Here is a 24722-nt window from a genome sequence, read left to right on the forward strand (position 1 = left end):
TAATGCTCATGAGACCTGACGTACATTGAGCGTTTTCTTACCTACCGGCTACTGTACTTAGCTCGTTTTACCCTCGTGACAACCCTGTGCGGTTGGTCTATCTTACCACCCCATTTTGGAAGGTCTTCAGGGATCTTAGTTCCTTCAAGCATCCTACTGTCCTCCCCTCTGATCTTGGCACATGGCTTCCACCTCATGATCCAAGAAGGCTGCTCAGGCTCCAGCCATTTTGTCTCCATCCTGGCCAGAAAGGAGGAGAGAAAGACAGAGAAGGACATATCTCCTCCCTTTACTGACCTTCCTAGAAATTCCACTAGGCACACGGACTTACATCCTGTTGTCTAGACTTGGCACATGGCTGCCCTTTGCTGGAAGGGAGACTGGGAAGTTTGTCTTAAGGCAGCCAGGAGGCAGCGGGCAATCAGACTGCATTGCTGAGATGGAAGTAGGGGAGGGTGGCTGTGATCCTCCAGGGCCTCATGGTCTAGTTCTGCCTGCGCGGCTCTCCACAGGCCTCACACTGGGGGGTGGTCTCAGGGTTTATATGTGGGAGGTGGGTACGAGCTGCTGCCTGAGAGAGTAAGCTGCCAGCGAGACACATGTACATGTGCATACACGCACATGCACATGCTTGTGTGCACAGAGACGCACACATGCACGTCTACATGTATGTACATGTTCACTCCCATGCACACATGTCCACAGTCACACGCACACACACCGGTGGGGGGACACGGCCTCAGAAGACCCCAGGTGGCGACTCCCAGTTGAGTCACGATGCTGAAGGCTTTCTCCACCCTGGGTCACTGAGGAGCCTCTCTCCTTGGTGCCCCCTTGGCCCAGCCTTGCCTCTGCTCTTGGGGCTTTGCTGCCCCGTTGATGGCACTCTGTAGGGCAGGGCAAGTACCCGTTTCTTTCCCAACTGCCCCTGAGACCCACCTGCCCATCTGTGTGCAGGACGCTGACTTGGCTCGTCTGCTGAGCTCTGGCTCCTTTGGAAACCTGGAGAACCTCAGTTTGGCCTTCACCAATGTAACCAGTGCCTGTGCTGAGCACCTCATCAAACTGCCTTCTCTCAAGCAGCTGAACCTGTGGTCCACTCAGGTACACACGCCCGCAGCCTCCCCTGGCTCTGACTGTAACCCTCCTCGCTGCACCCCTCCTCCTCCATGCCCGCCCTGCACTCTCGCCTCACGCAGCCATCCCTCACCCTCCTCCGAGTCTTCTCCTCTCTTCTGTGTCTTCTGTTCACTCTCCTCCATGTCTGCCTTCTGTCTGGCCCTTCTGCCCGGAGCCCATGGACAACCCCTTGATTATCACACTCCCTCCCAACTCAGCACCCATGTCCCCAGGCCAGAGCAGGCTAGGACAGCATGAAGCCTCATGGCCTGTTCCCCGTGGGACATACCGAGCCCGGGTAGGAGAAAGCCCGGTGTCACAGAATCCAGGGGGATTAGAGCAGAGCTGAGGTCTGTGCTGGGCAGGGCAGAGGCCCTGTGTGGCCTGCTCAGTGGGAGTGACAGCACATGGCACAAGCAGGGCTGTCAGGTTTGGGCCCAGCATTCAGGAGCTGATAGGCATGTTGAATGATGCGCTCATGTGAGGCTCACTCCCAGCCGGGGAGGTCCGGGCCCTGCCCTTGGCCTCGCCTTGCGCATGTGAAACGGGCGTGTGGCCTCGAGGTTGCCGGGGAAGGGGTCACAGCCTGACTCCAGCCATGCCACTGCCCCGCCAGGTGGGAAGAGACCCTGAGGCCTAGGATTCATCCAGTTAGAGCCATTCTGGGCCTCCTGGCCCAGCCCATGTCCCATAGCAGAGCTGCTTCGGAACCAGCTTGAGAGGCTCTGGGTCCTCTGGGAGAGATGCCTCCTCTGCCTCTCCCCTACTCACCCTGGGGGCAGCCTGGGGAAACCGAGGCCAGTCCCAGGGGCTTAGCTGTTCTGTGCCCCCAGTTTGGAGACGCCGGCCTGCGGCTCCTGTCGGAACACCTCACCATGCTCCAGGTGCTGAACCTGTGCGAGACGCCCGTCACCGACGCCGGCCTGCTGGCCCTCAGCTGTGAGTATCCCGCAGGGCGGGGCCACGTCACTTGTGCTCCCTCACTCCCTCACTCAGCACATGTTAGCTGAGCACTTGCTCTGTGCCAGGTGCCGAGATACAGAGGCTAATTCATTGGGCCAGTGTGTATGGAGTACCCACTCCATGCCAGGCTGTATTCCAAAGTCTGGGAACACAAAAAGATAAGTCCCTTCCCTTGGTGGTGGTGATATTCTGAGGACAAAGCAAAACTGAGTGGGGCCCAGCCCACTCCCTTCTGGCATTCACAGCTGGTCCAGTGAGGTTCCAGGAGAGTGCTGTAGGACGTGCCACTGTGGGCCCCCAAGCGGCAGCTTCCCCTAAGAGCTGGTTAGCAGTGCAGGCTCTTGGGCTTCACCCAGACCTGCTCAGTCAGAGAATGTGTTTCAACGAGAGGCCTGGGAGATAGGTGTTCACGGTGACGTTTGAGAAGCACTGTCCTAACAGGACTTAAACTGGAATTGCTGACTTCTGCACCCTCTTGTGTTGAACTGAACTCTTACGGGCTGTGAGCCTGGGCATCTGCATCTCACCAGCTCTCCCCGTCTCAGATGCCCACTGGTTTTGAGGAGTTGGCTGCCTCGGCTGGGAGGAGCACAGAATCGCTTCCTGGGGAAGGATACTTGATCTGGGGGTGAAAGATGCGCACAGAGGAGAGGCTGGGGGAGGGCGCTCTGGGAGACAGCATAGCTCCTGCTTGCTCCTTGGAAGTTGCCGGACAGCTCAGGGCTGGGGCGGGGGAGCATAGCTGGGTTTGTGGAGGGCAGAGAGGACAAGTCTTGGAGCCGCTTCTGTTCAGTGTGCTCCTTGGACCGCTGTCATCAGAGTCACAGGGAGCAGGCGGGGGAGGGGTGGGGAGGTGGCCATCCAGGTTCCTGGGCCTGCTCCCTGCACCCTCCTCAGCATCTCCAAGAGTGGGGCACCGGGATCAGCGTCTTCCCCACGCTTCTCATGTTGTTGCACGTGACCTGGGGTTTGAGGCATCCTGCCTGACTTTGGGAAGCCTGCCCGAGGTAGTCGCTGTGCTGAAGGCTTCCAGGGGAAAGGCCGGGCCTGGCCCATCAGGGCTGGTGTGTAGGTGGCAGGGAGCTCAGAGTTCAGGGGAGTCAGGTCCAGGCTGTGGAGGCGCAGAGAGCATAGGCCTGATGCAGCCCCGTCTGTCTGAGCAGACTTTGTATGGAGAACCCTGCCTGTGCCCATCCCCTAAGCGGGCTTACAGTCTGCGGTCAGTCCCCAGCTTGGCCACCTGATACTTGCACACCCGGCAGAGTCTCCCTGAGCTAATGACGGTGTCTGTCTGTATATCTGTCCTCCCACAGCTATGAAGAGTCTGTGCAGCCTAAACATGAACAGCACCAAGCTCTCGGCCGACACCTATGAAGATCTGAAGGTAAGGCCTCCCTCCCTGCCTGTCTCCCTGCACTTGGCTGGCTTGAGATACTGGCACTTCGTTCTTGGACCTTCCTACCCAGTAAGAGAGGCTTCCACACCAGCAGATCACTGAAGAAAATGGGCAGTTTGACAGGCGTTACAGGGAGGAAGCCAGCAGGAATTGATGATTGAAAGTAGGAAGGGCCTGTGTGACAAGGATAACCGGGAAGACCTCAAACACTGAGACCTACAGGAGGAGAGCAAGGGCAGAGGACCTGGGTGGCCCGTCAGCCGCTGTGGCTGATGGGAGTAGGCAGATCCAGGAAGGCCAGGGAGGGCTCAAAAGGGCTTTGGTGTCATTGACCTGCACAGAGCTTGTCGAGGCTACTTGCAGGTTGGGGAAATGCTTGTCAAACCTCCTTCTGCCTGTTGGCTAGGAAATAGGGGTGGTAGAGTCGAAGCCAGAAGAGCCTGAATGGGGCTGCCGCAGTATCCAGTTCAGGGCCTGGGCTGGGTTGGCATAGTAAAGCTGAGGGACCACCAGAGGCTCTGATGGGTGGGAGGCAGGCACCTCCTGAGGAAGATGAAGGTCCAGGCCTTGAGCACCTCCTGCCACGTCATCCTGAACTGGTACCTGCTGCCCCAAGGAGTAGGGAGGAGGGAGACTTGCCGCCACTGCATTGGAAGGTGGGCTGGACCAAAAGCGAGAGGCCCAGGTGGTGCATGAGCAGCCTAGAACCTATGTCACCTGTAAGTGCTTGGAGGGGATCCCCAGCAGCCCTGGCTGAGCCCCATGCCCAGCAGGGACGGGACAGCCCCGTCCAGCCTCACCTCCAGCTCAGCCAACCTTCAGGGCCTGTCAGAAATATAGATGCTCTCCAAGGGCCAACTGTGTGCCAGGCCTGAGGCAGGGCCAGGGACACCATCCCTGCCCGGGGCAAGACTCAGAGTCCTGGCACCACAGATAAGCGAGGTAAGCCAAGGCAAGCAGAGGACTCAGTTCGCTGGGGTTGGAAGGTCAGAAGACAGGAGTCCAGAGGCTCCCAGGGAGTGTGCTGCCAGGGGCAGGGTTGGGAGATGGGAAGGACACAGTCACTGCAGGCCAGACCACCCGCCTGAGAAGTGTAGACCTCACCACTCAAGTGTGGCCCACAGACTGGCACTGTGGGATCCCCCAGGGTCCCCAGGCCTCCTGATCCAGACATGTGTTGTCAGACGCCCCCTGGACAAGCTTGGTGAAGAACTCACTGCCTTCTGTGGTCTTCCAGTTCAGGCCATCACAAAGCCAGATGCTGCTGAGGCCTGGCAGGAAATGGCTGTAATCGGTCTCACAGGAAGAAAAACTGTTGTCATCGAGTTTTTTCTTTATGTACATCAGAGAGGGATGTGGTGCCAACTTGAAGACTGCTGGCTGGTAATGCTGGCCTTGGTGTGAAGGGCCTGCGGGGGCGGGCAGGCAGGGGCAGCCTAGTTGGGCCAGGTCTTCCCTTTTCCCATGAGAACCTGAAAATCTAGATGGATCTGTACAAATGGGTGGGCGTGAGTGTGTGTGTATATATTTTTTTTTTTTTTTTTTGAGTTTTTGGTGCAAACTTGCACAGCAGGTTAATTCCCATTTGACAGTTTTCACACAAGTTGTTCATTTGTTAGAAGCATCACAATGTGTCACCATTGTCTCTGTGTTCAGTCTGTTTCCTTTCTGGTTCTCTAGTTGCCCTCGCCCTTGTCTTATCTTTGCTTTTGACTAACTGTTGGCCTTCTGTTCTCGCACTGATGTTTTTTAAGTCCAGGTCCTGCCCTTTGTTTGGTACTCCACTCTGCTGTCCCTCTGAAAGATGATCTTGGGAGGTGGGCTCTGTTCTGGGTTTGAAGAGAGTCTCAGGGACCTCTCTCTTCTCTCCTGCCCAGTTTGTCTGGCCTTTTCCCTTTAATAAGGTTTTGAGTTGTGCTCCACATTGCTCTCCCATTCTGTCAGGGACCAGCTGTCATGACCCTGGTCAGAGCAGTCAGCGGTGATAGGCGGGTACCATCTAGTTCTTCTGGCTTCAGTGTAGATGAGGGCGTGGCTCATGTAGACTTGTTTCCTCTCTGAGTTTTGGTTTCTTTCTTACTGTGTTGCTCCTGGCAAGTAGAGACCCAAAGGTGGGTCTTAGCGGGCCGCTTACAAGCTGAGAAGACCCCAGAAGTTACTTACTTACCAGGATGCAGGTCACGATTTTGTGAACTATGGTTGCCAGTTGACTGAGTTGTTCCATGAGACTATAACCACTCCTCGGAAGGAAGATGGGGCAATCTACTTCCATAGTGATACTGCCTCAGAAACCCAAGGAGGGGTCGCTATGAGTCAGGTCCGACTTGATGGCACATAACAACAACAACGACAACATGCCTAAGCTTTCAAACTCAGAAAACCAATCTTGGAAGGTGTTTGGTTATGTCCAGGGAGTGTCTGTATTTGTGTCTTCAGTGAAGGTATGTGCCACCCACATATTGTTTTCACATAGACCTATAGATACTTCTGTCTGTGCTCACCTGTGTACACAGCAACACGTGCACCAACACGCCTATACCCATCCCTGTGTAAAAACCCAAACACTTGTTTTTACTTACGTTGTGCTGTGCTCCCTACATCCATATTCAGTGCCACTTTTCCCATCCCCCAAAGTAACAACGCTCCACAATCCAAAGTGTACTTCCCTTCCCCCTCCCTCCCTGGTTACCAATGAACACTGGTCTCTCTCTGTGTATCTCTTCTTGTCTTCCTATAAAAGATGGATTACACAGTATCTGTCCTTACATGCTGTACTTATTTCACTTACCATTACACCCTCCAGGTCCGTCCCTGTTAAAATGTTTTGCAGACTCATCATTGATTTTTGGGGGTACATAGTATTCCATTGTATGTATGTACCACAGTTTGCTTATCCACTCATCCTTTGATGGACACTTTGGTTGTTTCCATTTATTTGCCGTTGTCAGTAAAGCAGCAACAAACATGGGTGTGCGTATGTCCATTCATGTCATTAGTTTTGGGTGTCTCGAGTCTATACCAGGAGCTGTATAACTGTTGTTATACCAGTGGGCAGAACATTCAGCTGCTAATCACAAGGTTGGTAGTTTGAACCCACCAGCCACTCTGTGGGAGAAACATGAGGTATCCATAAAGATTTACATCCTTGGAAACCCCACGGGGCAGTTCTACTCTGTCCTGTAGGGTCACTGTGAGTTAGAATCAGTTCGATGGCAGTGGGTTTGGTTGTGTGTGTATGTGTGTGTAGTTTGTATTAACTGGGAGTGAGACAGTATCTCATAGTTTTGATTGCTGTCTCTCTAATGGCTAATGATTGTGAACATCTTTTCCTATGTTTCTTCGCTGCTTGGATGTCCTCTGGTGAAATTACTGTTCGTGTCCTTTGCTCACTTTGTGATTGGGTTGTTTGTGTTTTTGTTGCTGCGGTTTTCCATAGAGTTGAGAGATTAGATCCTTATTAGGTAAATCATTTCTGAAGGTGTTTTCCCTGTCTGTGGGTTGTCTTTTTAATCTTTAGTAGGGTCTTTCAATGACCATAGCTTTTTGATTTTTATGAGGTCCCGTTTATCGGTTTTGTCTTCTATCTGTGCATATGTAGTTGTTTGTTACCGTGTTTTTACAAAAGATTACATCCCATAGTTCTCTCCTTGTGTTTCCTTCTAGGAATTTTGTCCTTAAGTTTAACATTTAGGTCTTTGATCCATTATGAGTTACTTTTCGTGTAGAGTGTGAACTATGGGTCCTGTTCCATTTTTCCACAGGTGGATATCCCATTTTGCCAGCACCATTTACTACAGAGACTGTTTCTGCCCCATTAAATGGACTTGAAAATCAGCCGTCCGTGTATGGCTGCATCTAATTCTTGAGTTCTCGGTCCTGGTCCACCGGTCTGTCGGTGAACTAGTACCACGCTGATTTGGTTACGTGGTTGTGTAGTGTGTTTTGATGTTGGACAATGTGAGACCTCCTGCTTTGTTCTTTTTCTTCAATATTGCTTTAGCTCTTTGGGGTTTCTTTCCTTTCCGTGTGAAGCTGGTTAGTAGTTGTTCCATTTCACTAAAGAACGTTGCCGGGAGTGGTACTGGATTGCATTGCAGCTGTAGATCACTTGAGGTGGAACTGATGTTTTCACTGCATTGAGTCTTCAGTCCATCAGCATGTTTTGCTGTCTTTGACTTTTGTTAGGCCTCTTTTAGTCTCTTGTAGTATTTTATAATGCTCACTGTATAAGACTATTATATCCCTGATTAACTTCTAGGTATTGTATTTACAATTGTAGTATAAATTATATAAATGGTATTGTTCTTTATTTCGTTTTTGGAGTTGTTTTTGTTAGTGTAGAGGAGCCCAACTGGTTTTTGTGTATTGATATCGTACCATGCAATATTACTAAAGCCTTCTGTTAGTTCCAGCAGTGGTATTTTTAGGGTCATCTATGTATAAGATCATGTCATGCAAATAGAGATAGTTTTACTTTCTCCTTTACGACTTGGATATCTTTTGTTTGTCTTTCTTGTTGCAGTGCTCTGGCTAGGGCTTCAGTACAGTGTTGAATGAGAGTGGTGGTAAGGAACATCCTTGTCTCATTCCTGTTCTCAGCGGGAAGGCTCTCCGCTTTTTTCCTTTGACTGTAATGTTGGCTGTTGGTTTTTAGTATGCCTTTAAGTATGTTAAGAAATTTCTCTTCTATTCCTATTTTGCTGAGAGTTTTTATTAGGAAAGAGTGTTGAGTTTTATCGAACCCCTTTATTGCATCCATTTACATGATCTTATGGCTCTTTTTATTTGTTTTATTGATGTGGCGGATTATGTGGATTAATTTTCTGATGTTGAACTACCCTTGTAATCCTGGTAGGAATCCCACCTCCTCATGTTGTTGTTGTTGTTTGATACGTTGCTTAAGTCTGTTGGGTAAAACTTTGTTGAAATTTTTTACATCTATGTTCATAAGGGATATTGGTCAGTAATTTTCTTTTTTTTTTGTGATGTCTTTGCCTGGGTTAGGTATCAGGGTATGCTGGCTTTTTAGAAGGAGTTTGGTAGTATTCCTTCCTCTTCTATTTTTTTTTAAAGAGATTGAGTAGGATTGGTGTCAACCCTTCTCTGAATGTTTCATAGAGTTCTCCAATGAAGGCGTCTGGTCGTGGTCTTTTTTTTGTTGGCAGTTGGTTTTTTCTTTTTAATGACATCGTCAGTCTCTTCTACCATGATCGTCTGTTTAAATTTTCTGTCTGTGTTAGTTTGGGTAGATAGTGTGTGTCTAGGAATTTATCCATTTTGTCTAGGATTTCAAATTAGTTGTAGTACAGTTTTCAGTAGTAATTAGTATAATGTTGTTTATCTCTGTTGGATCGGTTATAATCTCACCAGTTTCCTTTTCTGTTTTTTTTGTTTTTGTTTTGTCAATTCAGCCAATAGTCTGTTTCATTGATCCTTTCAAAGAGCTGACTTCTAGTTTTGTTGATTCTTTGTAATGTGTTTTTCTGTTTTCTATTTCATTTTTGTCTGCTCTGATTCATTATTTCCTCTTTTCTGGTAGCTTTCAACTTCTTTTGCTCTTTTCTGTTTGTTCAAGTTGTCAGTCTAAGTTAGTGATTTTTGGAACTTCTTTTTTAATGTAGGCATGTATTGGTGTGAATTTTCCTCTGACTACTGCTTTTGCTGTGTTCTAAAGGTTTTGATATGTTGTGTTTTCATTTTCGTTTGATTCTGGGACTTTTTTAAATTTCACTTTTGATTACTTCTATGACTTAATAGTTTTTAGTAGCATATTATTTAGTCTCCATGTAGTTATTTATTTTTTCCCATTTTTGATTTCTTGTTTCGTACTGTTATGTTCACCATTATGGTCAGAGAAGATGCTTTGTACGCGTTTAGTCTTTTTACATGTGTTGAGGCTTGTTTTGTATCCTAGCATGTGGTCGGTTCTGGAAAATGGTCATTCTGTTGGAGAAAGCACTTGTATTGTTCCGATGTGGGGCATTCTGTGTATGTCCATTGGGGCCAGCTGGCTTCTGATTTTATTAAAGTTCTCAGTGTGTTTAGTGATCTCCTTTTTGGATGTTGTGTTTACAGTTGAAAGTGGTGTGTCGATGTCCCCCACTGTTATTGTAGAATTGTCTATTTCTCCTTTCAGTATTTGTTTGTGTGTTTTGGTGCAATGCTATTGGGAGCATACCTATTTCTAATTGTTTTATCTTCTTGCTAGATTGACCATTTTGTTATTATGTAATATCCTTCTTTGTCTCTTGTAATAGGTTTTCGTTTAAAGTCAGTTTAACCTGATATCAGTATGGCCTCCCCTGCTCTTTTTTGTTTACTAGTTCGTGGAATTATTTTTTCTCTGTCCTTTTGCTTTCCATCTGTTTGTGTCCTTAGGTCTCAGGTGTTCCTTGTAAATAGCGAAAGGCTGGATCATGGTTTTTATCCATTCTTCCACTCTCCACCTTTTGCATTTGGTATGTAGACCATTTGCATTTAAGGTTATTGCTGAAAATTAAGTGTCTACATCACTCATTTTGCTTTTTATCTTTTGGGTGTTTCATATCTTCTTTTTTTTTCCCCCTTGATATTTCTATGTTTGTTGGTCTTTGGCTTCTTTCTTGGGATGTGGCTCACATATTTTTTTATTTTTGCGGCCAACCATGACTGCAGGTCTCAGCTTATAAACTGTGCCTGGGCACTGGGCAGCTGCTGAGGGCCATTACACACAGGAGATAAGCAGTGAGGGACTGTGTGTGTGTCTACATGTGTACACATGTGCATGTGTGAGCATGAGTGTGCATGTGAACGTGTGTGTGTGTGTGCGTCTTGAAAAGTCCTCTGTGACCAGGGGACCGGGAGGTTAGGAAGGGAGGGGGTGAGAGGCGGGAGCTCACTGAGGGCAGCCACTTGCTCTGTCCTGTGAGGCTTCTTAAGAAAAGCAGGCTATTCAGAGGGGTGAAGAACAGAGGAAGAGCATCCAAGATGGCGGCCGGCATGGAGCGCAGGAGACGTCTCTGAGAAATAGTAGGTGGGAAGGTGTAGTCTTGCGATGGGTCCGTTGTGAGGACCCTGAGTGGGAGGACTCAAAGTGGATTCTCCAGAGGAAGAAACTGAGGCCCCGAGAGCTGGGCCTGTCACCGTGGGGTCACACAGCCAGCATGTTGCAGAGCTAGGGCTCAAACCCTGGTGTCTCCACGTACAAAGCCAGTGATGGGAGCCTATCTGATGTGCAGGGTGCAGGGCCTGAGGTCTCAGCCGTGGCACCCGGTGTCTCGGCCTGGCCCACGCTGCTAGCTCAGCTCTTTCCAAAGGCCACCTGGCTCCCTGAGAGCCTTTGGGGGCCACAGCAGGCGGCGTCCAAGTGGGGAGAGGCACGGGAGGCAGTAGCCAGCAGTTCCAGAGGGACGTGGCCCGGCTCTGACGTACATGCCTTCTGTCGCACCCCAGGCCAAGCTGCCCAACCTGAAGGAGGTGGATGTCCGCTACACGGAGGCCTGGTGAACCCCGGCTGCACAGGAGGAGTCTGCAAGTGCAACAAAACAACTTGACTAATAGCTGTAGACCAGCCGCCCCTGGGGTCCCACCTCAGCGTCCCGGCTGAGAGCTAGATGGGGGAGTCTTTCTGGGGGCGGAGGGCAGAGGGAGGAGGGTGGGAGGGGCTCCAGAAGCACGCCCGGCCCCCACCTAAATCTTTTAGCTTCATAATTTGAAACCGTGACCTGCTCTAAAGTGGACTTTGTAGCAACGAGAGGAGTATCAGCGGGGAGGGGGAGGGGAGGGTGGGGGGCCGGGTGGGGGAGACCCTTTGTGGATTTTCTTTGCCTTTGTGTTTAATGCCGTGTGGGAAAAGTCACCTCCGATGCCACCTCACCGCGGTCCTGACCGGTTCGGAGGCCAGACCAAGGATGCTTCTTTCCCGGCTCTCAGAGCCGAGGACCCGCCCCGCCACTGGGACAGGCAGACCTGGTCATGTCATTGCACCCGTCCTGTGTCCTTGCCATTGCTATGCAAAGTGATCTCTGTTGTACATAAGATTTAAATACTGCACCTATTTAAGAAATGTTGACCAATTGCGGGTCTGGGACCTGCCTCTTATTTATGACGTCTCTGGCCCTCCCTCCCTCCTGCACCTTTGGCGCGTGGTACTGTACAAACCAGTCAGCTGTTGGGTTAGTGGTAGTATTTTTGTTATTTTTTTAAAGGACGCAAACAGAGAAAAAAAAAAAAAAAAAACCTCCTTGGAAAATTGCTTCTTCGTAATGGATTCTGTATGCCTATGTTCTCTCAGGCTGTCCGTCCGTCTGCCCTCCGCCCACCCCGTGCCTGTCTGAGTCCCAGGTGTCTCTGACTTCCTCACAGCATGGGGGTCAGGCTGGGGGAGGAGGAAGGAGTGGGGTCCCCATAGCCTAGTGTTGCTCCTGGAAGACCCAGGCACTCTCTCTGGCCCCCATTTACAGATTGAGGGGGTGCTAATCTGTCCTTCCCGGTCCATCCTGTAGAACTGTCCTCACCCCCACCCTGGGAGACGCGCATCTCCCCCGGCCTCTGCTGTCCCGTGGCCCTCGCCCTTGTGTATGTGGCGTGGTCCTGCCCTCACGCATGCCGCCTCTTGCATGGTCGCTTGGGAGAAGAGAGATACTCGGCTCCACCAGCCTGACCGTCCCCCCTGCCCCACCACCCCACCTCAAATGTGACCACTGCAACGTAGCCGCCTCTGTCCCCACCCCAGCTCCAACGACAAACCAACCTGTTTCTTTTATAAACTGTAGGCTTTTCTTAACAAGCCCGCCCTGTACAGAGCAGCCCCTTTACCGTTGATTTGGGGTCCCCCTCCCCCAGGCCCCTTTTTCTGTTGGTGTAGCACAAATACTGCCCCCTGTGGCACCTCCAGCCTAACCCACAGCCAGTGTATTGTTTTATATATATTTAATCCCATTCGATGGAAGCCATGCTTTGGTCATTTTATACTTTGCCAGGTAGACTTTATTACCACCCGACTAGACCCTCATTTTTTTAAAAAAGGAAAAACAACAGATGACAACATTGGATTTCAGTCTTAATCCATCTCTCCGTGCCAGGTTTTACTTTGTGTGTGTGTGTGTGTGTGTGTGTGTTTTGTTTTGTCAGTTTATTTTGTTGTCGTTTTCTGTTGTTTGGTTTGGTTTCCACCTCCCTCCAGTCCCATACTTTACAGCACTCTGGTGCAGGAAGATGCAGAAGCAAAAAAAAAAAAAAAAAGAAAAGAAAAAACAACAAAAAAAGAAGAAACAAGACATGCCACCTTTCCCTTCGCACTGTTGCTTTTCCGGTTGGTTAATACTACTGTCACGTAGCTGTGTACAAAGAGATGTGAAATACTTTCAGGCAAAAATAAACTGTAAGTGACTCATGGCTGCCCGGCCTTTCTCTGGGGCTTCGCTGGGACCGGGGGCGGGCGGAGGGCAGGGCCAGGGCCAGGGCCGGGACTCAGACACCCCCTTTCCCCATCCCCTTTCCTTTTTCACACTTCACTGAGGTGAAATTCACCTCATATAAATTGAAGCACTTTAGAGGGGACATTCAGAGTACTGTCTGGCCCCACCTCTACCTCAACCCGCAACATTTTCATCACCCCAAAGGAGACCTGTACCCACTGAGCCATTTGTCCCCGTCTCCTTGCCCCCAGCCCCTGGCGTTCAGCGGTCTGCTTTCTGTCTCGGTGGACTTACTCTTCTGGGCATTTCATGTAAATGGAGTCGTCCATGATTTCTCCTTTTATTCAGCTTTGGCTTTAGCATGTTTCTGAATTCGTCCAAGTAGTTGCGTGGAGCAGGACTTTGTTCCTTTGTGGCTGAGTGGTTTTTTTTTTCTCCTTTTATGTGGCTTTAACTAATTTATTCTCTTGCAGCCGAGGAGGCTAGAAGTCCAAATTCAGAGCACTGGTTCTCAGGCAAGGCTTCTCTGTCGGCTCTGGGGGAAAGTCCTTGTCTATCCTCTGGCTTCTGCTTCCTGGTTGCCCAGAGATCTCCACGTGGCTTGGCATCTGTCTCACCCCATGTCTGTTCTGCTCACAAGTTTAATCTCTTTTATATCTTGGAAGAAACTGCTGAGTGCTGTTTTAACCCCTGTCTGGTGCGTACATAGCCCCTGTGAAGAGCGGTCTCTCAGCCTTGGCACTGTGAGCACTGTGTGTCGGGTAACTGTTGGTTGTGGCAGGCTGTCTTCCCCCACACACACAGTGCTGACAACCAAAAATGTCTCCAGATGTTGCCAGCTGTCCCTGATGGGCGCCGTCACCCTCGGCAAGAACCTTCACTACAGAACAAGGCCACTCCTGCGGTCCAGGGGCTCTGAGGAAGCTCTAGCCCTCAGCTGTTAGTTCCCAGGGTCTCAGCCTCCCTCCTGAGCCGCTGGCTGTAACCTTGCTCACCCCTCTGCCGCTAGTCCCTTCTTTATCATCTTTCTCCAGAATCAAACCTGAGTGGCCTCATGGTCCACACCCTGCCTGTTATACCCCCACAAGCAAACCCAGAGCTGCGGGAGCTGACCAGAAGGGGCCATGAGAGCCCAGACTCAGCCATAGGCACCTCCCAGAAGGGCCTGGGAGAGCTCTGCAGCAGGGGTTCAAGATCAGCTTGCACTGCTTTGGGGGTGTGGGGGTGGTTACTGACAAAAGGACTCGTGGCAGTGGGCACATCAGTGGTTCAGCCACTTAGGAAAGGGGCAGTCTCGCTGCCACTCATGCCTCCCTCTGACCTCTTGACTCCCCACCTGGGGATATGCTCAAGAGAACAGAGTACATGTGTCCCCCGAAAGATACAAACAAGAAAGTTTAGAGCAGTCTTATTTGTAATAGCCACAAAGTGGCAACAAACCAAATGTCTGCTAACAGGAGAATGAGTAAACACATTAGAGGGGTAGTCACAGAGCAGAACACAAATGTCTGCATCTGTGGGAGAATGAGGAAACAAACTGTGGCGTATTCAGATGACGGATTTCTACAGTGCAAGGGAGAGAGGAACAAGTTAGTGGTCCACGCAGTGATGGGATTGGCTGGATAGGGTTAGGTTGTGTGAAAAGATCCAGATACAAATGACTGTTTGCAGGATGGTCCCATTCGTGTGAAGTTCACAAGTGGGCAGACGTAATCTGTGACGATAGTGGTCCCGGTAGTCATTACCTCACCAAGTGAGTCTTGGTGTTTGGCTGGGAAGGGGCAGGATGGAGACTTCGGGGTGACGGAAACGCTCGTCATCCTGATTTGTGGTTGCCCGGATGCTTACAAGTGTAAAATCACACGGACCTGCGTGCTGAAGATTTGTGGAATGTACTGTATGTATAACACATATTTTCAAAATGGCATCATAAGTCATTGTTTTCAGTGAGATGGCTTCTGCTTCTCTCCGCCAGCCAGCCTGTCGGGTCTGCCACCGTTTCTGTCACAGCCACTGCTTGCTCATATTTATGGAGCCCTGTGGTGATTGGGGGGGCGGGGGAGCGGGGTATCCTTTCCTCAAAACGCTCTACTGCCATCTGCTGCAAAGTCGTCATCAGTGCATGTACGTATGAAAGGACTCCTTCACAGGGACACCCTTGTGCAGTGCACAACCTGCACATCTGGATATGGTGAACTCCATGACATCACTTTATTCTTCAGTGTTCCCTGTCTGGATCTGAGTGGGGCCCTCAACTGTCCACTCTTAAAGTCTTTGTTTTTGTTTGGTACAAGTCTTCACAATCCAGTGCGTATTTCACATTTACAGTGAAGCTCAGCTTATACCAGCCACGTCCCACGTGCTCAGTACCAGCCATCCGTGGCCCGTGGCTGCTGCATGGACAGCCTGGCTCTAGAATTCTATGAACAGGAGCTAACGCTGAGCAGAACAGCAGGGCGTGCGGAGCAGCCGGGGGCCAGGGCTTGAAGAAGGAGTGTGCACCTGCTACAGAACTGGTTTTCCTTTGGTGGCAAGATTCCTAGGGCTGATGGGGAGACCAGGGTGGCACAGCCCCCACCCCCGCAGCGTCTCAGGAGCGGCACGCAGAAAACCCCTTAGGGCAGCCCGCAGGGAGCTCCCAGCCGGGCTGTGGTTCCCGACAGGGCTCGCTCCAGCAGCCAGGTGTTCAGAGGTCTCGGCCCAAGTTCTGCTTGAAAAGGAGCATCTTTTTTTCACAACGAATGATTTTTCTTTTTAAAGGAAGATTACGTCCATGGACAGGAGGAGGACTTGTAGATCATCAGGCATTTTTGTGCAATGCATGAAAGAAGCGCTTAGAGAAAAGAGGGCGCGTTGCTGATGGAGGAGAGACGAGGGGAGCGGGGGTCAAAGTTCAGAGACCTGACTTCCGTCTAAAATAATGGCTGGGCAGGGAGGCCGAGGAGCACAGGCAAAGCCGTGGGCCTCATTAGACGTGGGCCTCTGGTTACTGGACCCAGTGGGTATCCTCCCCGCCGCCGGGCGTTTCCCTAGTCTGTCATTCATGGTATCACCCATTCATTCACTTGCTAACACAAATATCCCGAGTCCCACAGCGTGCCAGGCACACTGGAGACGCAGGAGTGCACAGTCCGGGGAGCCCCCGGAGGCAGTAATCACACAGCACAGCCCCTCACTACAGCTGCAGAGAGTTGGAGGAAGCGCGCGGGGTCTGAGGTCAGAGTAACCTGGAGGAGGCGTGGGGGTTACTCAGGCCTGGAGGGCACGGCCTGCCAGGCCGAGGGAAGGGCGTGTGTGGAGACCTTGAGGCAGCGCGCTGGCACCGCGGAGAAGCGGACTTCCAGAAGGTGGGTGGGGGCAGCCGGAGAGAGGGGCAGGGCCTGGCAGGTCTGGAGGGAGGGGCTGTGTGTGAATTTGGGGGTGTTCGGACGCCCGCTGGTTTCCCTCCGTTGGGGACGGGGCAGCCGGAGCCAGACCGCCGGCTGGAAGCGGGGACTCGGGGGCGCCGCTGTTCCGAGACCGGAAGTCAGGACTGTACGGGAGCCGCCTGCCAGGCACAGTGTGAGGACTAAGGGCGGCAAGAGCGGGCGCTGGGGACGGTGCAGGCGGCAGGGGCCGGGCGCACAGCTGTTCCCTGCGGCGGCCGGGACCCATCGGGCCGAAGGCGGGTCGGGCTCCAGGGCCGGCAGAGCAGGCTGGTCACCGGGCCCTGACGTCGGCGTTGCCATGGGGACCGCAGTGTCGCTCCGCGCGCCCGGCGGAGACCGCGACCCGGGGGCGGGAAGGCGGTGCTGAGTGAGGGACGCACGACGCAAACCTCGGTGCTGCAGGCCGGCGGCTTGGCCCATCGAGACGGTTCCGGGCGCCTCCAGGGGGCATCCATTCCCTCAGGGACAAATCAGCCCTAATCTCGACGTGAAATAGTTCCTTCCCCACAGGAGCCCCCCCCCAGGGCGGACCATGCCCCCACTGTGTGATCTCCCTCACCACACCGCTTTGTGCCCAGCGGACGCTGACCGTGGGGCAGACGGACAAATATGAAATAGTGTGTTCTGTCTTTGCTCCTTGGGCTAGCGATTCTTTCTCCAAAGTCCTGGCCACGTGAAAACTTGAGGCGCCCGTCCCACCGCGCCTGCGTCTAACGCTGGTCTGCGTCTCCCCTCCTCCCAGGCGGGTGCAGATGGAAAAGAATGGGTGCACACCTCGCCGATGTTACTGTTGTCCTCGCGTGGCCACTGTTGACCCTCTGGCTGGAGCGTGCGAGTAGGGCACAAGTGGGAGTTTTCTGGGGGACCCGGTGGGGAAAGGGTGGAAGTGAGGCCGCCCACATTGTCTAGCTCAGCGCAGCCCATCGCTTCCCCTCCTGTGGATCAGCTTCCCCCGCCTCCTGCTGGGGTCACCGCTTGGGTGGGATCCACACAAGCCTCCAGCGTCAGAAGGGCGGTAGCGGCGCATGAGAGTCATTGGCAGGGAATCGAACGTCCGTCTCGGCCTAGAAAGCAGAGAGTCCAGACGCTGGACCAGTAGAAGGCGCTGGCGAGCGGAATCATTTTCCAGTCTCTGCTGCTCCCTGGTGTGTAACAGCGGACCTGCTAGCAAAGCCTGTGTGCCGTTCTCCCCTTCTCCCGGGATGTAAACCCAGCCCTGCAAGCAGCGTAGAATGGGTCGATCCTGGGGAGCCTGGAGACCCCCCGCAAGCTCTACCTGTCCTCTCACCCCACCTGCAACTCCTGGATGACGCTCATGGCTCTGCATGCACAGAAACTGATGAGTTTACTCCAGAGAAGGCACAGACAGGTGGCTGACTCCACTTTGACCTTGAACAATCCGCATGCCTGTTTTTTCAGTTTCCCTGGCTTTTCCCTAAGGACGACAGCTCCTCTCTCTGACAAGTTCTTGAGATCGCAGGTGAATACTTACTCCAGTGTCCTTGGCACCACTGACATTGGGGTCAGATCATTGTGCATGGTGGCGGCCGCCGTGTGTGTTGTAAGATGTTAAGCAGTGTCCTGGCCTCTACCCACCAGATGCCACTTTGTTGTTGTTGTTGTTATGTGCTGTCAAGTCAGACCTGACTCATAGCGACCCCTCCTTGGGTTTCCGAGGCAGTATCACTACGGAAGTAGATTGCCCCATCTTCCTTCCGAGGAGTGGCTGGTGGGTTTGAACCGCCAGCCTTCTGGTTAGCAGTCAAGTGCCTTAGGCACTAGGCTACCAGAGCTCCTACTAGCACCCCCTAACTGTGACAACCAAAAGTGTGCCCACACATTGCCAAATGTCTTCTGGGGACAAAGTTGCCAGATAAATACAGGATGGCCAGTTAAATTTGAATTTCAGATAAACAACATAACAATCTTTACGATATGCCTGCCCCCAAATATTGCATTTTTAGTTGCTGAACCAGGCAAAGCCACCTCGGTGAGAACCGCAGCCCTAGTGGGTGTTGATACCTGTTTAAGGAACTCATGTCTGAGGAGCCCAGGTTTGAGCTAAGACACTGGGTGGGGAAGTTGCAACAGAGCTGAGCTGGCCTGGTTGAGGGAGGGGTGTCGCTTACTGTTTGGGGGCAGGCTCAGCAATGGGGAGCTTGGACCAGTGAGTGGTGTGGAGAAGGAGGTGGGGGGATCCAGGGTTAGGCCTTCTCCCTCTGGGGGCCTGGAGACCTGGGAGGATGGGGGTGCTGCTGGCAACCAGCCTGGGGTGAGGGATATTTTGTTTCCTGGCACCTGGCCGATCAAGCTGAAGCCATAGTTCCCTCTGCCCAGCTTTTCTCCAGAGGGGCCCCAAGTGACGCTCACTTGGAAGAGGAAACAAGCCCCGAGTGGAACAGTGACTGGCCCCCGTCACACAGCCAGCTCGTGGCAGTGGCAAAACCAGTGTCTGGTCTTCAGGCCAGGACTTTAGTTATTAGTGTGGATCCTGGGGTATCCTCAATTTCTGCTAAACCTCCTGGGGGCTCCCAACATTTACCAGCTGCAGGGGGCACTAAGAAGGGGCTTCACACTGAGGAGAACCCACTGAGACCCCCAGCTGCCTGCTCCCACTACTCCAGCAGAGGGTCAAGACCCTTCTTTGTGGGCTGAGTCCTGCAAGGACCGTCTCTTGTTTCCAGTGGCCCAGGGGAAGGCAGTGGTCTTGTTAAGTGCAGGATTCTCACCCAGACGCCAGGGGTTGAAAACTGATTGCACCTTCACTATGTGACCATGAACAAGGGACTTAGCTGCTCTGTACCTCAGTTTCTCCACCTGTCAAACTCAAAACCAAACCCACTATGGTCGAGCCAATTGCAACTAATAGTGACCTTATAAGACAGAGTACAACTGCTCTCTAGGGTTTCCATGGCTGTAATCTTTATGGAGCTGACTGCCACGTGTTTCTCCTACAGAGTGGCTGCTGGGCTTGAACCGCTGACCTTTTGGTTAGCAGCCACGTGCGTTAAGTACCGTGTCCAGGGCCCCTCACTAGGCTGAACTGTAGAGTAGTAGTTGTCAGGTGTTGTCAGGTCAGTCTGACTCACAGCAACGCTACGTGCAATAGAACGAAACCCTGCCTGGTCCTGTGCCAACCTCACGATTGTCGTGCTTGAGCCCGTTGTTGGAGCCACGCTGAACAGTGTCCCCTGGACCCTGTGAACAGGATCTTGGAAATAGGGTCTCTGCAGATGTGATTGGTTCAGATGAGGTCATACAGGCCGAGGGTGGCCCTGATCCAATGACGGCTGTCCTTGTAGACAAGACGTGCATACACAGGGAAGAAGGCCATGTGACGATGCAGGCAGGGATTAGAGTGATGAGGCCACGAGTTAAGGAAGGCCCGGAGCCACCAGAACATAGGAGAGACGAGGAAGGATTCTCCCTGAGAACCTTCCGTGGGATCCTGGCCCTGGGACCCCTGGATCTCAGACTGCTGGCCTCCTCGGCTGAGGGGTGAGAGGGTGAGTGTCTGCTGTTTCCCCAGTTCTGTGGTATCTTGTTCCAGCCCCTTGGAAAGCTGGTGGCCAGACCACACTCCCTTGGAGCCCCCAGAGGACAGCCATCTTGTCTGTCTAGCTTCAGGCAGGCCAGGCGTCCCTTGGTCGTAGATGTGTGTTGATGGGGCTGTCCTTCCTCTGCCTGCCTCTCGGGGGTTTGTAAGGACACCACTCAGATGGGACAAGGACCCACCTTAAAGGAAAAAAAAAAAAAACCACACTGCCATCAAGTCGATTCTGACTCATAGTGACCCCTCCTTGGGTTTCTGAGGCAGTATCTCTACGGAGGTAGAGTGCCTAGTCTTCCTTCCAAGGAGTGGCTGGTGGGTTTGAACCGCCAGCCTTCTCGTTAGCAGTCAAGTGCCTTAGGCACTATGCCACCAGAGCTCCTAGGAGCCAACCTATTTCATGTTAATTTAAATGAGAATGTTTTCAAAGACTATTTCCTGTGTGCTCACAGGTACCAGGGGTTAGGATCCAACAGGTCTTTCTTTTTTTAGGGGGAGGAAGTGCAACAGAATTTCAGCCGTCACAGTGAGGAACCATGTGCTTATATAGATCTGCATGCCTCTAATTCCCACCCTGAGTCCTAGCTCTTTTTTTTTTTTTTTTTTAATTGTGATTTGGGTGCAAATTTACAGAGCAAATTCACTTTCCACATAGCAGCTCACATATACTTTGTCTCATGACATAGACAGCAATTTCCCACAATGCAATAACTGCCCTCCCACTTCCTCCCCATAGTTACCTCTTCCGTGTCCCTCCCTCCCATGCATTCCTGTCCCCCGAGCTGTCTCCCTTTTATAGTGGACTATGGTGGTGCTGTGGTTAAAACACTCAGGTGCTAACAGAAAGGTCAGCATTTCAAACCCACCAGCCACTCTGTGGGAGAAACATGAGGCAGTCTGTTTCTGTGAAAGAGTACTGGTGGTGCAGTGCCTAAGGTATTTGACTGCTAACCAGAAGGTTGGGGTTAAAACCCACCAGCCTCTCTGTGTTAGACTGGGTTCTCCAGAGAAACAAAAACCAGTAATGCTTATATATATACATAGAGAGAGAGAGAGAAATTTATCTTAGGAAAATGGCTCACACACTTATAGAAGCTGGCAAGTCCAAAGTTCCTGGATCAAACATCAAGCTGGAGGCTTTTCCTGGCTCTTGCAACTGCAGGGGCTGAGGAGCTCAAGGCTGGCAGGCAGTACAGCGGCTGTTGACTCCAGTGAATGACGAATCCAAGATCTCCAGGCGAATGGTGGACTGTTCACTCACGGACAATTGTAGGCAGCACAACAGAATCCCGATCACAGAAGAATGTCTCTCTTCCCAGGATGTCTTTGGATATACTGGAAGCAGGCCACACCCCTAGGGAAACTCCCTTTCAACAGATTGGCCACTCAGAACACATTCAACCGATCCCATCATGGGAACAACCACATCACAACAGCTCAAACCACACAGAATTGTGGTCCAGCCAAGTTGACACACAGCTCCAGCTATCACATTCTCCATGGAAGGAAGGTTGGGCAATCTACTTCTGTAAAGATTTAGCGCCTTTGAGACCCAAAGGGGGTTGCTATGAGTCTGAATCAACTCTATGGCAGTGAGTTTGGGTTTGTTTTGGTTTCTGTTTCTATGAAGATTTGGAAACCATGTAGACAACCGTTCTGCTCTGTCCTACAGGGTCACTATGAGTCAGAATGTACTTATGGCAGTGGGTTTGGAGCTTGTTATCAACACGTTGAATAATCGGACGGAGCAATCAGTCTGATAACATTAGACATTTCCACGTAGCAGTGAGACTAAGTGACGTTCTGAAGTATCTGCAACAACTATAATTTGATAGGAAAATACCTGGGGTATGGAAGTCACAGTTTCTGCTAATACATTGTGTGGTGCTGCCTGCAGTCATAATGGAAGGAGGTGCTCAATTTTAATTAGAGGTTATTGCGACTAGAGATGGAATCCCCCCCCCCCATTCATGTTCACGGACCCCTTGACCCAGAATCCCAGGCTAAGAACCGCTGCTCTAACCGTGTGCTTATGTGCTTATGGGAAGTACTTGGAGAAGCTGTGTAGGGCAGACGGTGAGTTCGGCTATGGATTCAGAACCTAACTTCTGCTGCCAGGCCTTTTTCCTGAGCCTCCTGCTGGTATCTGACCGAGGGAACAAGATTAGCCTGTTAAGGGGCACTTCCTCTTTCCCACCCCATCCCCCTTCATTCTTGTAAAGGAGCACAGCGTGTCTCAAAGGAGACAACGGTAGGCTTCTGGAGTAATATGTCCCGGAATAAAGGACCCCAAGAAACGGGGGCTCGCTGTCCACTGATGGTCAGAATCCGGAAGGAACCTCCATTAACCCCAAGTTGGTCAAACACAAAGTCTTAACGTATGGGCTCCCGCAGGGCACTGCGGCCAGGAACAGAGCCACCTGTTGGCTAAAGGGGTGCAGAAAAACCCTTTCATGCCGCCCTACTGTCTGCCCGTTTCATAAATGCGGCAGGTTTGCCAACCAGATGGCTTTGTGGCACGCGGGAGACGCTGCCTGTACCGCCCGAGGACTCTGCCCTCGGGGTAAACGCCTCCAGGCACAGCGACCACAACTCCCAGAAAGCATCTGGACAGGAAGTCGGAGCAGACCGGCAGCCATTGGCGCACTGCGTTCTGGGAAATGTAGTACTTGGGAGCGGCAAAGGCCGGAAGAGCTGTGAAAGAGGTGCATGGCACCTGGTCCAAGCCTGGCGGTGAGAGCCGGGGTGATCCTTCCCTGATCCAATGCCGCAGGCGGCATAAGTGTGGTTTGAACTTAGACTTGAAGCGTAGCATTTGTTTTTGTTTCTACCCAACTGTCCACAGCATCCAAAGAGGCAGAGAATAGAGCACAGAGCTATAAGCAGCTCTGGATCTGTTATGGATCGGTTATGTCTCGTTCACACTTCACTGTACTTGCTACTTAACCTCCCTCAACTTATTACCTTATCCGCCAATGGGCGTATTAATACTTACCAGTAAGCAGGCTTGATAACATCGATCAAACAATTAGGAAAGTGACTAACACCTTCGTTGTGTTACAAACCTTGGTACGGCTTCTCTTTGAACGGTACTCAACTCAAACTCACTGCTGTCCAGTCGGATCCGACTCATAGCGACCCCTCCTTGGGTTTCCGAGGCAGTATCACTACGGAAGTAGATTGCTCAACCTTCCTTCCGAGGAGTGGCTGTGGGTTTGACGTCCAGCCTTCTGGTTAGCAGTCAGATGCCTTAGGCACTGTGCCACCAGAGCTCCTCCCTACAAAGCAGAGGGTGTATCATTTAATAAGAACAAGAATTCTGCTGCAAGAGAGCACCTTGGACTTTGTCATGCTTTGGTGGTGATGATCTTGTTCCAATGCCAACAGAAACTCCTCAGGGAAAAAATGTGAGGAAACAGATCCCAAGGAACCAAGGGTCTGGGCTTCCTTGTCTACTACGGAGCAAAGAAAGCAAAATGTGTGGACCTGCCACCCAGGACACAGTGAAATGAAAATTAAAAGAAGACAGGCCTCTGCAGCAGCCTCCCTCGCAGAGTTTAAGTGGGAGTATTAATTATTACTAGGGCAGTTCAGCAATAGCTTTGAAAATTACCGATGCATTTATGTATGGGTTTGTCGACTCCTTCAGACACTTCAAAAATAAGAGAAGTTTAAGAATTGTCCTGGAGTGAAGACACATTCTGTAAAAGTAAAATGAAAGAGATTTATTGAAAGTCCGGAGGTGGTCTGGACTGAGAAGACATCCAAATTCAGAGTAAAGATGGCCACTTGGCCTGACAGCAAAGGAGCAAGCATTCTTATACAGTGGAAGCAGGAAGCGAAGCTACAGAATCTGATTGGCTGAAAGACAGGGACGTTGGAGGCAGGCTGCCTGACCGCAGGGATTTAGTGGGGACTGGTGGATAACAGATGTAGGATTACAGGATTGGCTAAGGGTACTCCTTGCAAGTATACACTCTCTTCAGTTAATTACAGGATGGTCACAGAACAATGGCTTGACAGGTTTTTCTGGGAACTTCTTGTTGAAATGGCTTTCTTTCTGAATCATCTCTGTTCCTGGGGATCCATCATAAAGAAGATTTCTCCATGATGCCGTGTGGCAAGATGTCCTGCATCTGTTTGACTATAGAGGAAAGATCCCCTGGGAGTAGATTGGGACATCCCCCATCTGCCCAACCACAGAGAAAATACTTCCTTAAAGATATATGAGTTGGGGCCGACTGAATGGCAAAATAACAGCAAAAGGTATATGGGTAGGTCAGTCCAAAGGTCAGAGAGTTGGCTGTTAGAAAAGGCAGCTTCAACTGATAGGGACGCTAGACTCATATCAAGACTTAAGAGGAGTGAAGCCTCTGTTTTCAGGCTGCTCTCTTCACACACAAGTGCCTCAGATTGTAGACTCATGCAGAATAGTCATTGTAACTTTGTGTGTAAAGCAACTGATTAGAAAACTTGTAGAGATCTGTGGATATAGGGCTGGTTCCATAAATTGTGGTGTGTCCATTCAGTGGAATGCTGTGCTGACGTTAAACATAGTTAGGTGCAACTAGACACACCAGAGTGCAGTCCAACTCGGTCACCCGTGTGCGTCAGAGTAGAAGGGTGCTTCACAGGGCTCCCAGGGCCGGACTTTTAGGCAGGAGGGCACCAGCCCTTCCCTCTGGGTAGCTCTCATACAGTAGCCGAGTGCTTAACTCTGTGTGCCACCTGGGGACTCCATGACGTGCAACATCACCGATGTAATGTTCTTGCCAAAATGTTTCACCTAAATTGAGGAGGATTTTGCAAAACTGGCCTGGACGCTCAAAACTGTCAACACCATAAAAGACAAAGTAAGCTGGTGACTG

At 51.2% G+C, this 24722-nt stretch overlaps 1 protein-coding gene across 1 annotated transcript in view; it reads left to right on the top strand.

The window, feature by feature from the left end:
- The window catches only part of LOC103195540 (c-Maf inducing protein), a 232672-nt gene extending 221709 nt beyond the window's left edge, over positions 1-10963 (top strand). Inside the window, exons 18-21 of the mRNA XM_007939123.2 lie at positions 958-1104; positions 1953-2058; positions 3396-3466; positions 10910-10963. Coding sequence (XP_007937314.1) covers positions 958-1104; positions 1953-2058; positions 3396-3466; positions 10910-10963 — 378 coding nt within the window. The remainder of the gene's footprint in view (positions 1-957; positions 1105-1952; positions 2059-3395; positions 3467-10909) is intronic.
- The last annotated feature ends 13759 nt before the right edge of the window (positions 10964-24722 follow it).

This window comes from Orycteropus afer, unplaced genomic scaffold (assembly GCF_000298275.1).
Source record: "Orycteropus afer afer isolate SDZICR_OR568_19922 unplaced genomic scaffold, OryAfe1.0 scaffold00057, whole genome shotgun sequence".
Lineage (NCBI taxonomy): Eukaryota > Metazoa > Chordata > Mammalia > Tubulidentata > Orycteropodidae > Orycteropus > Orycteropus afer.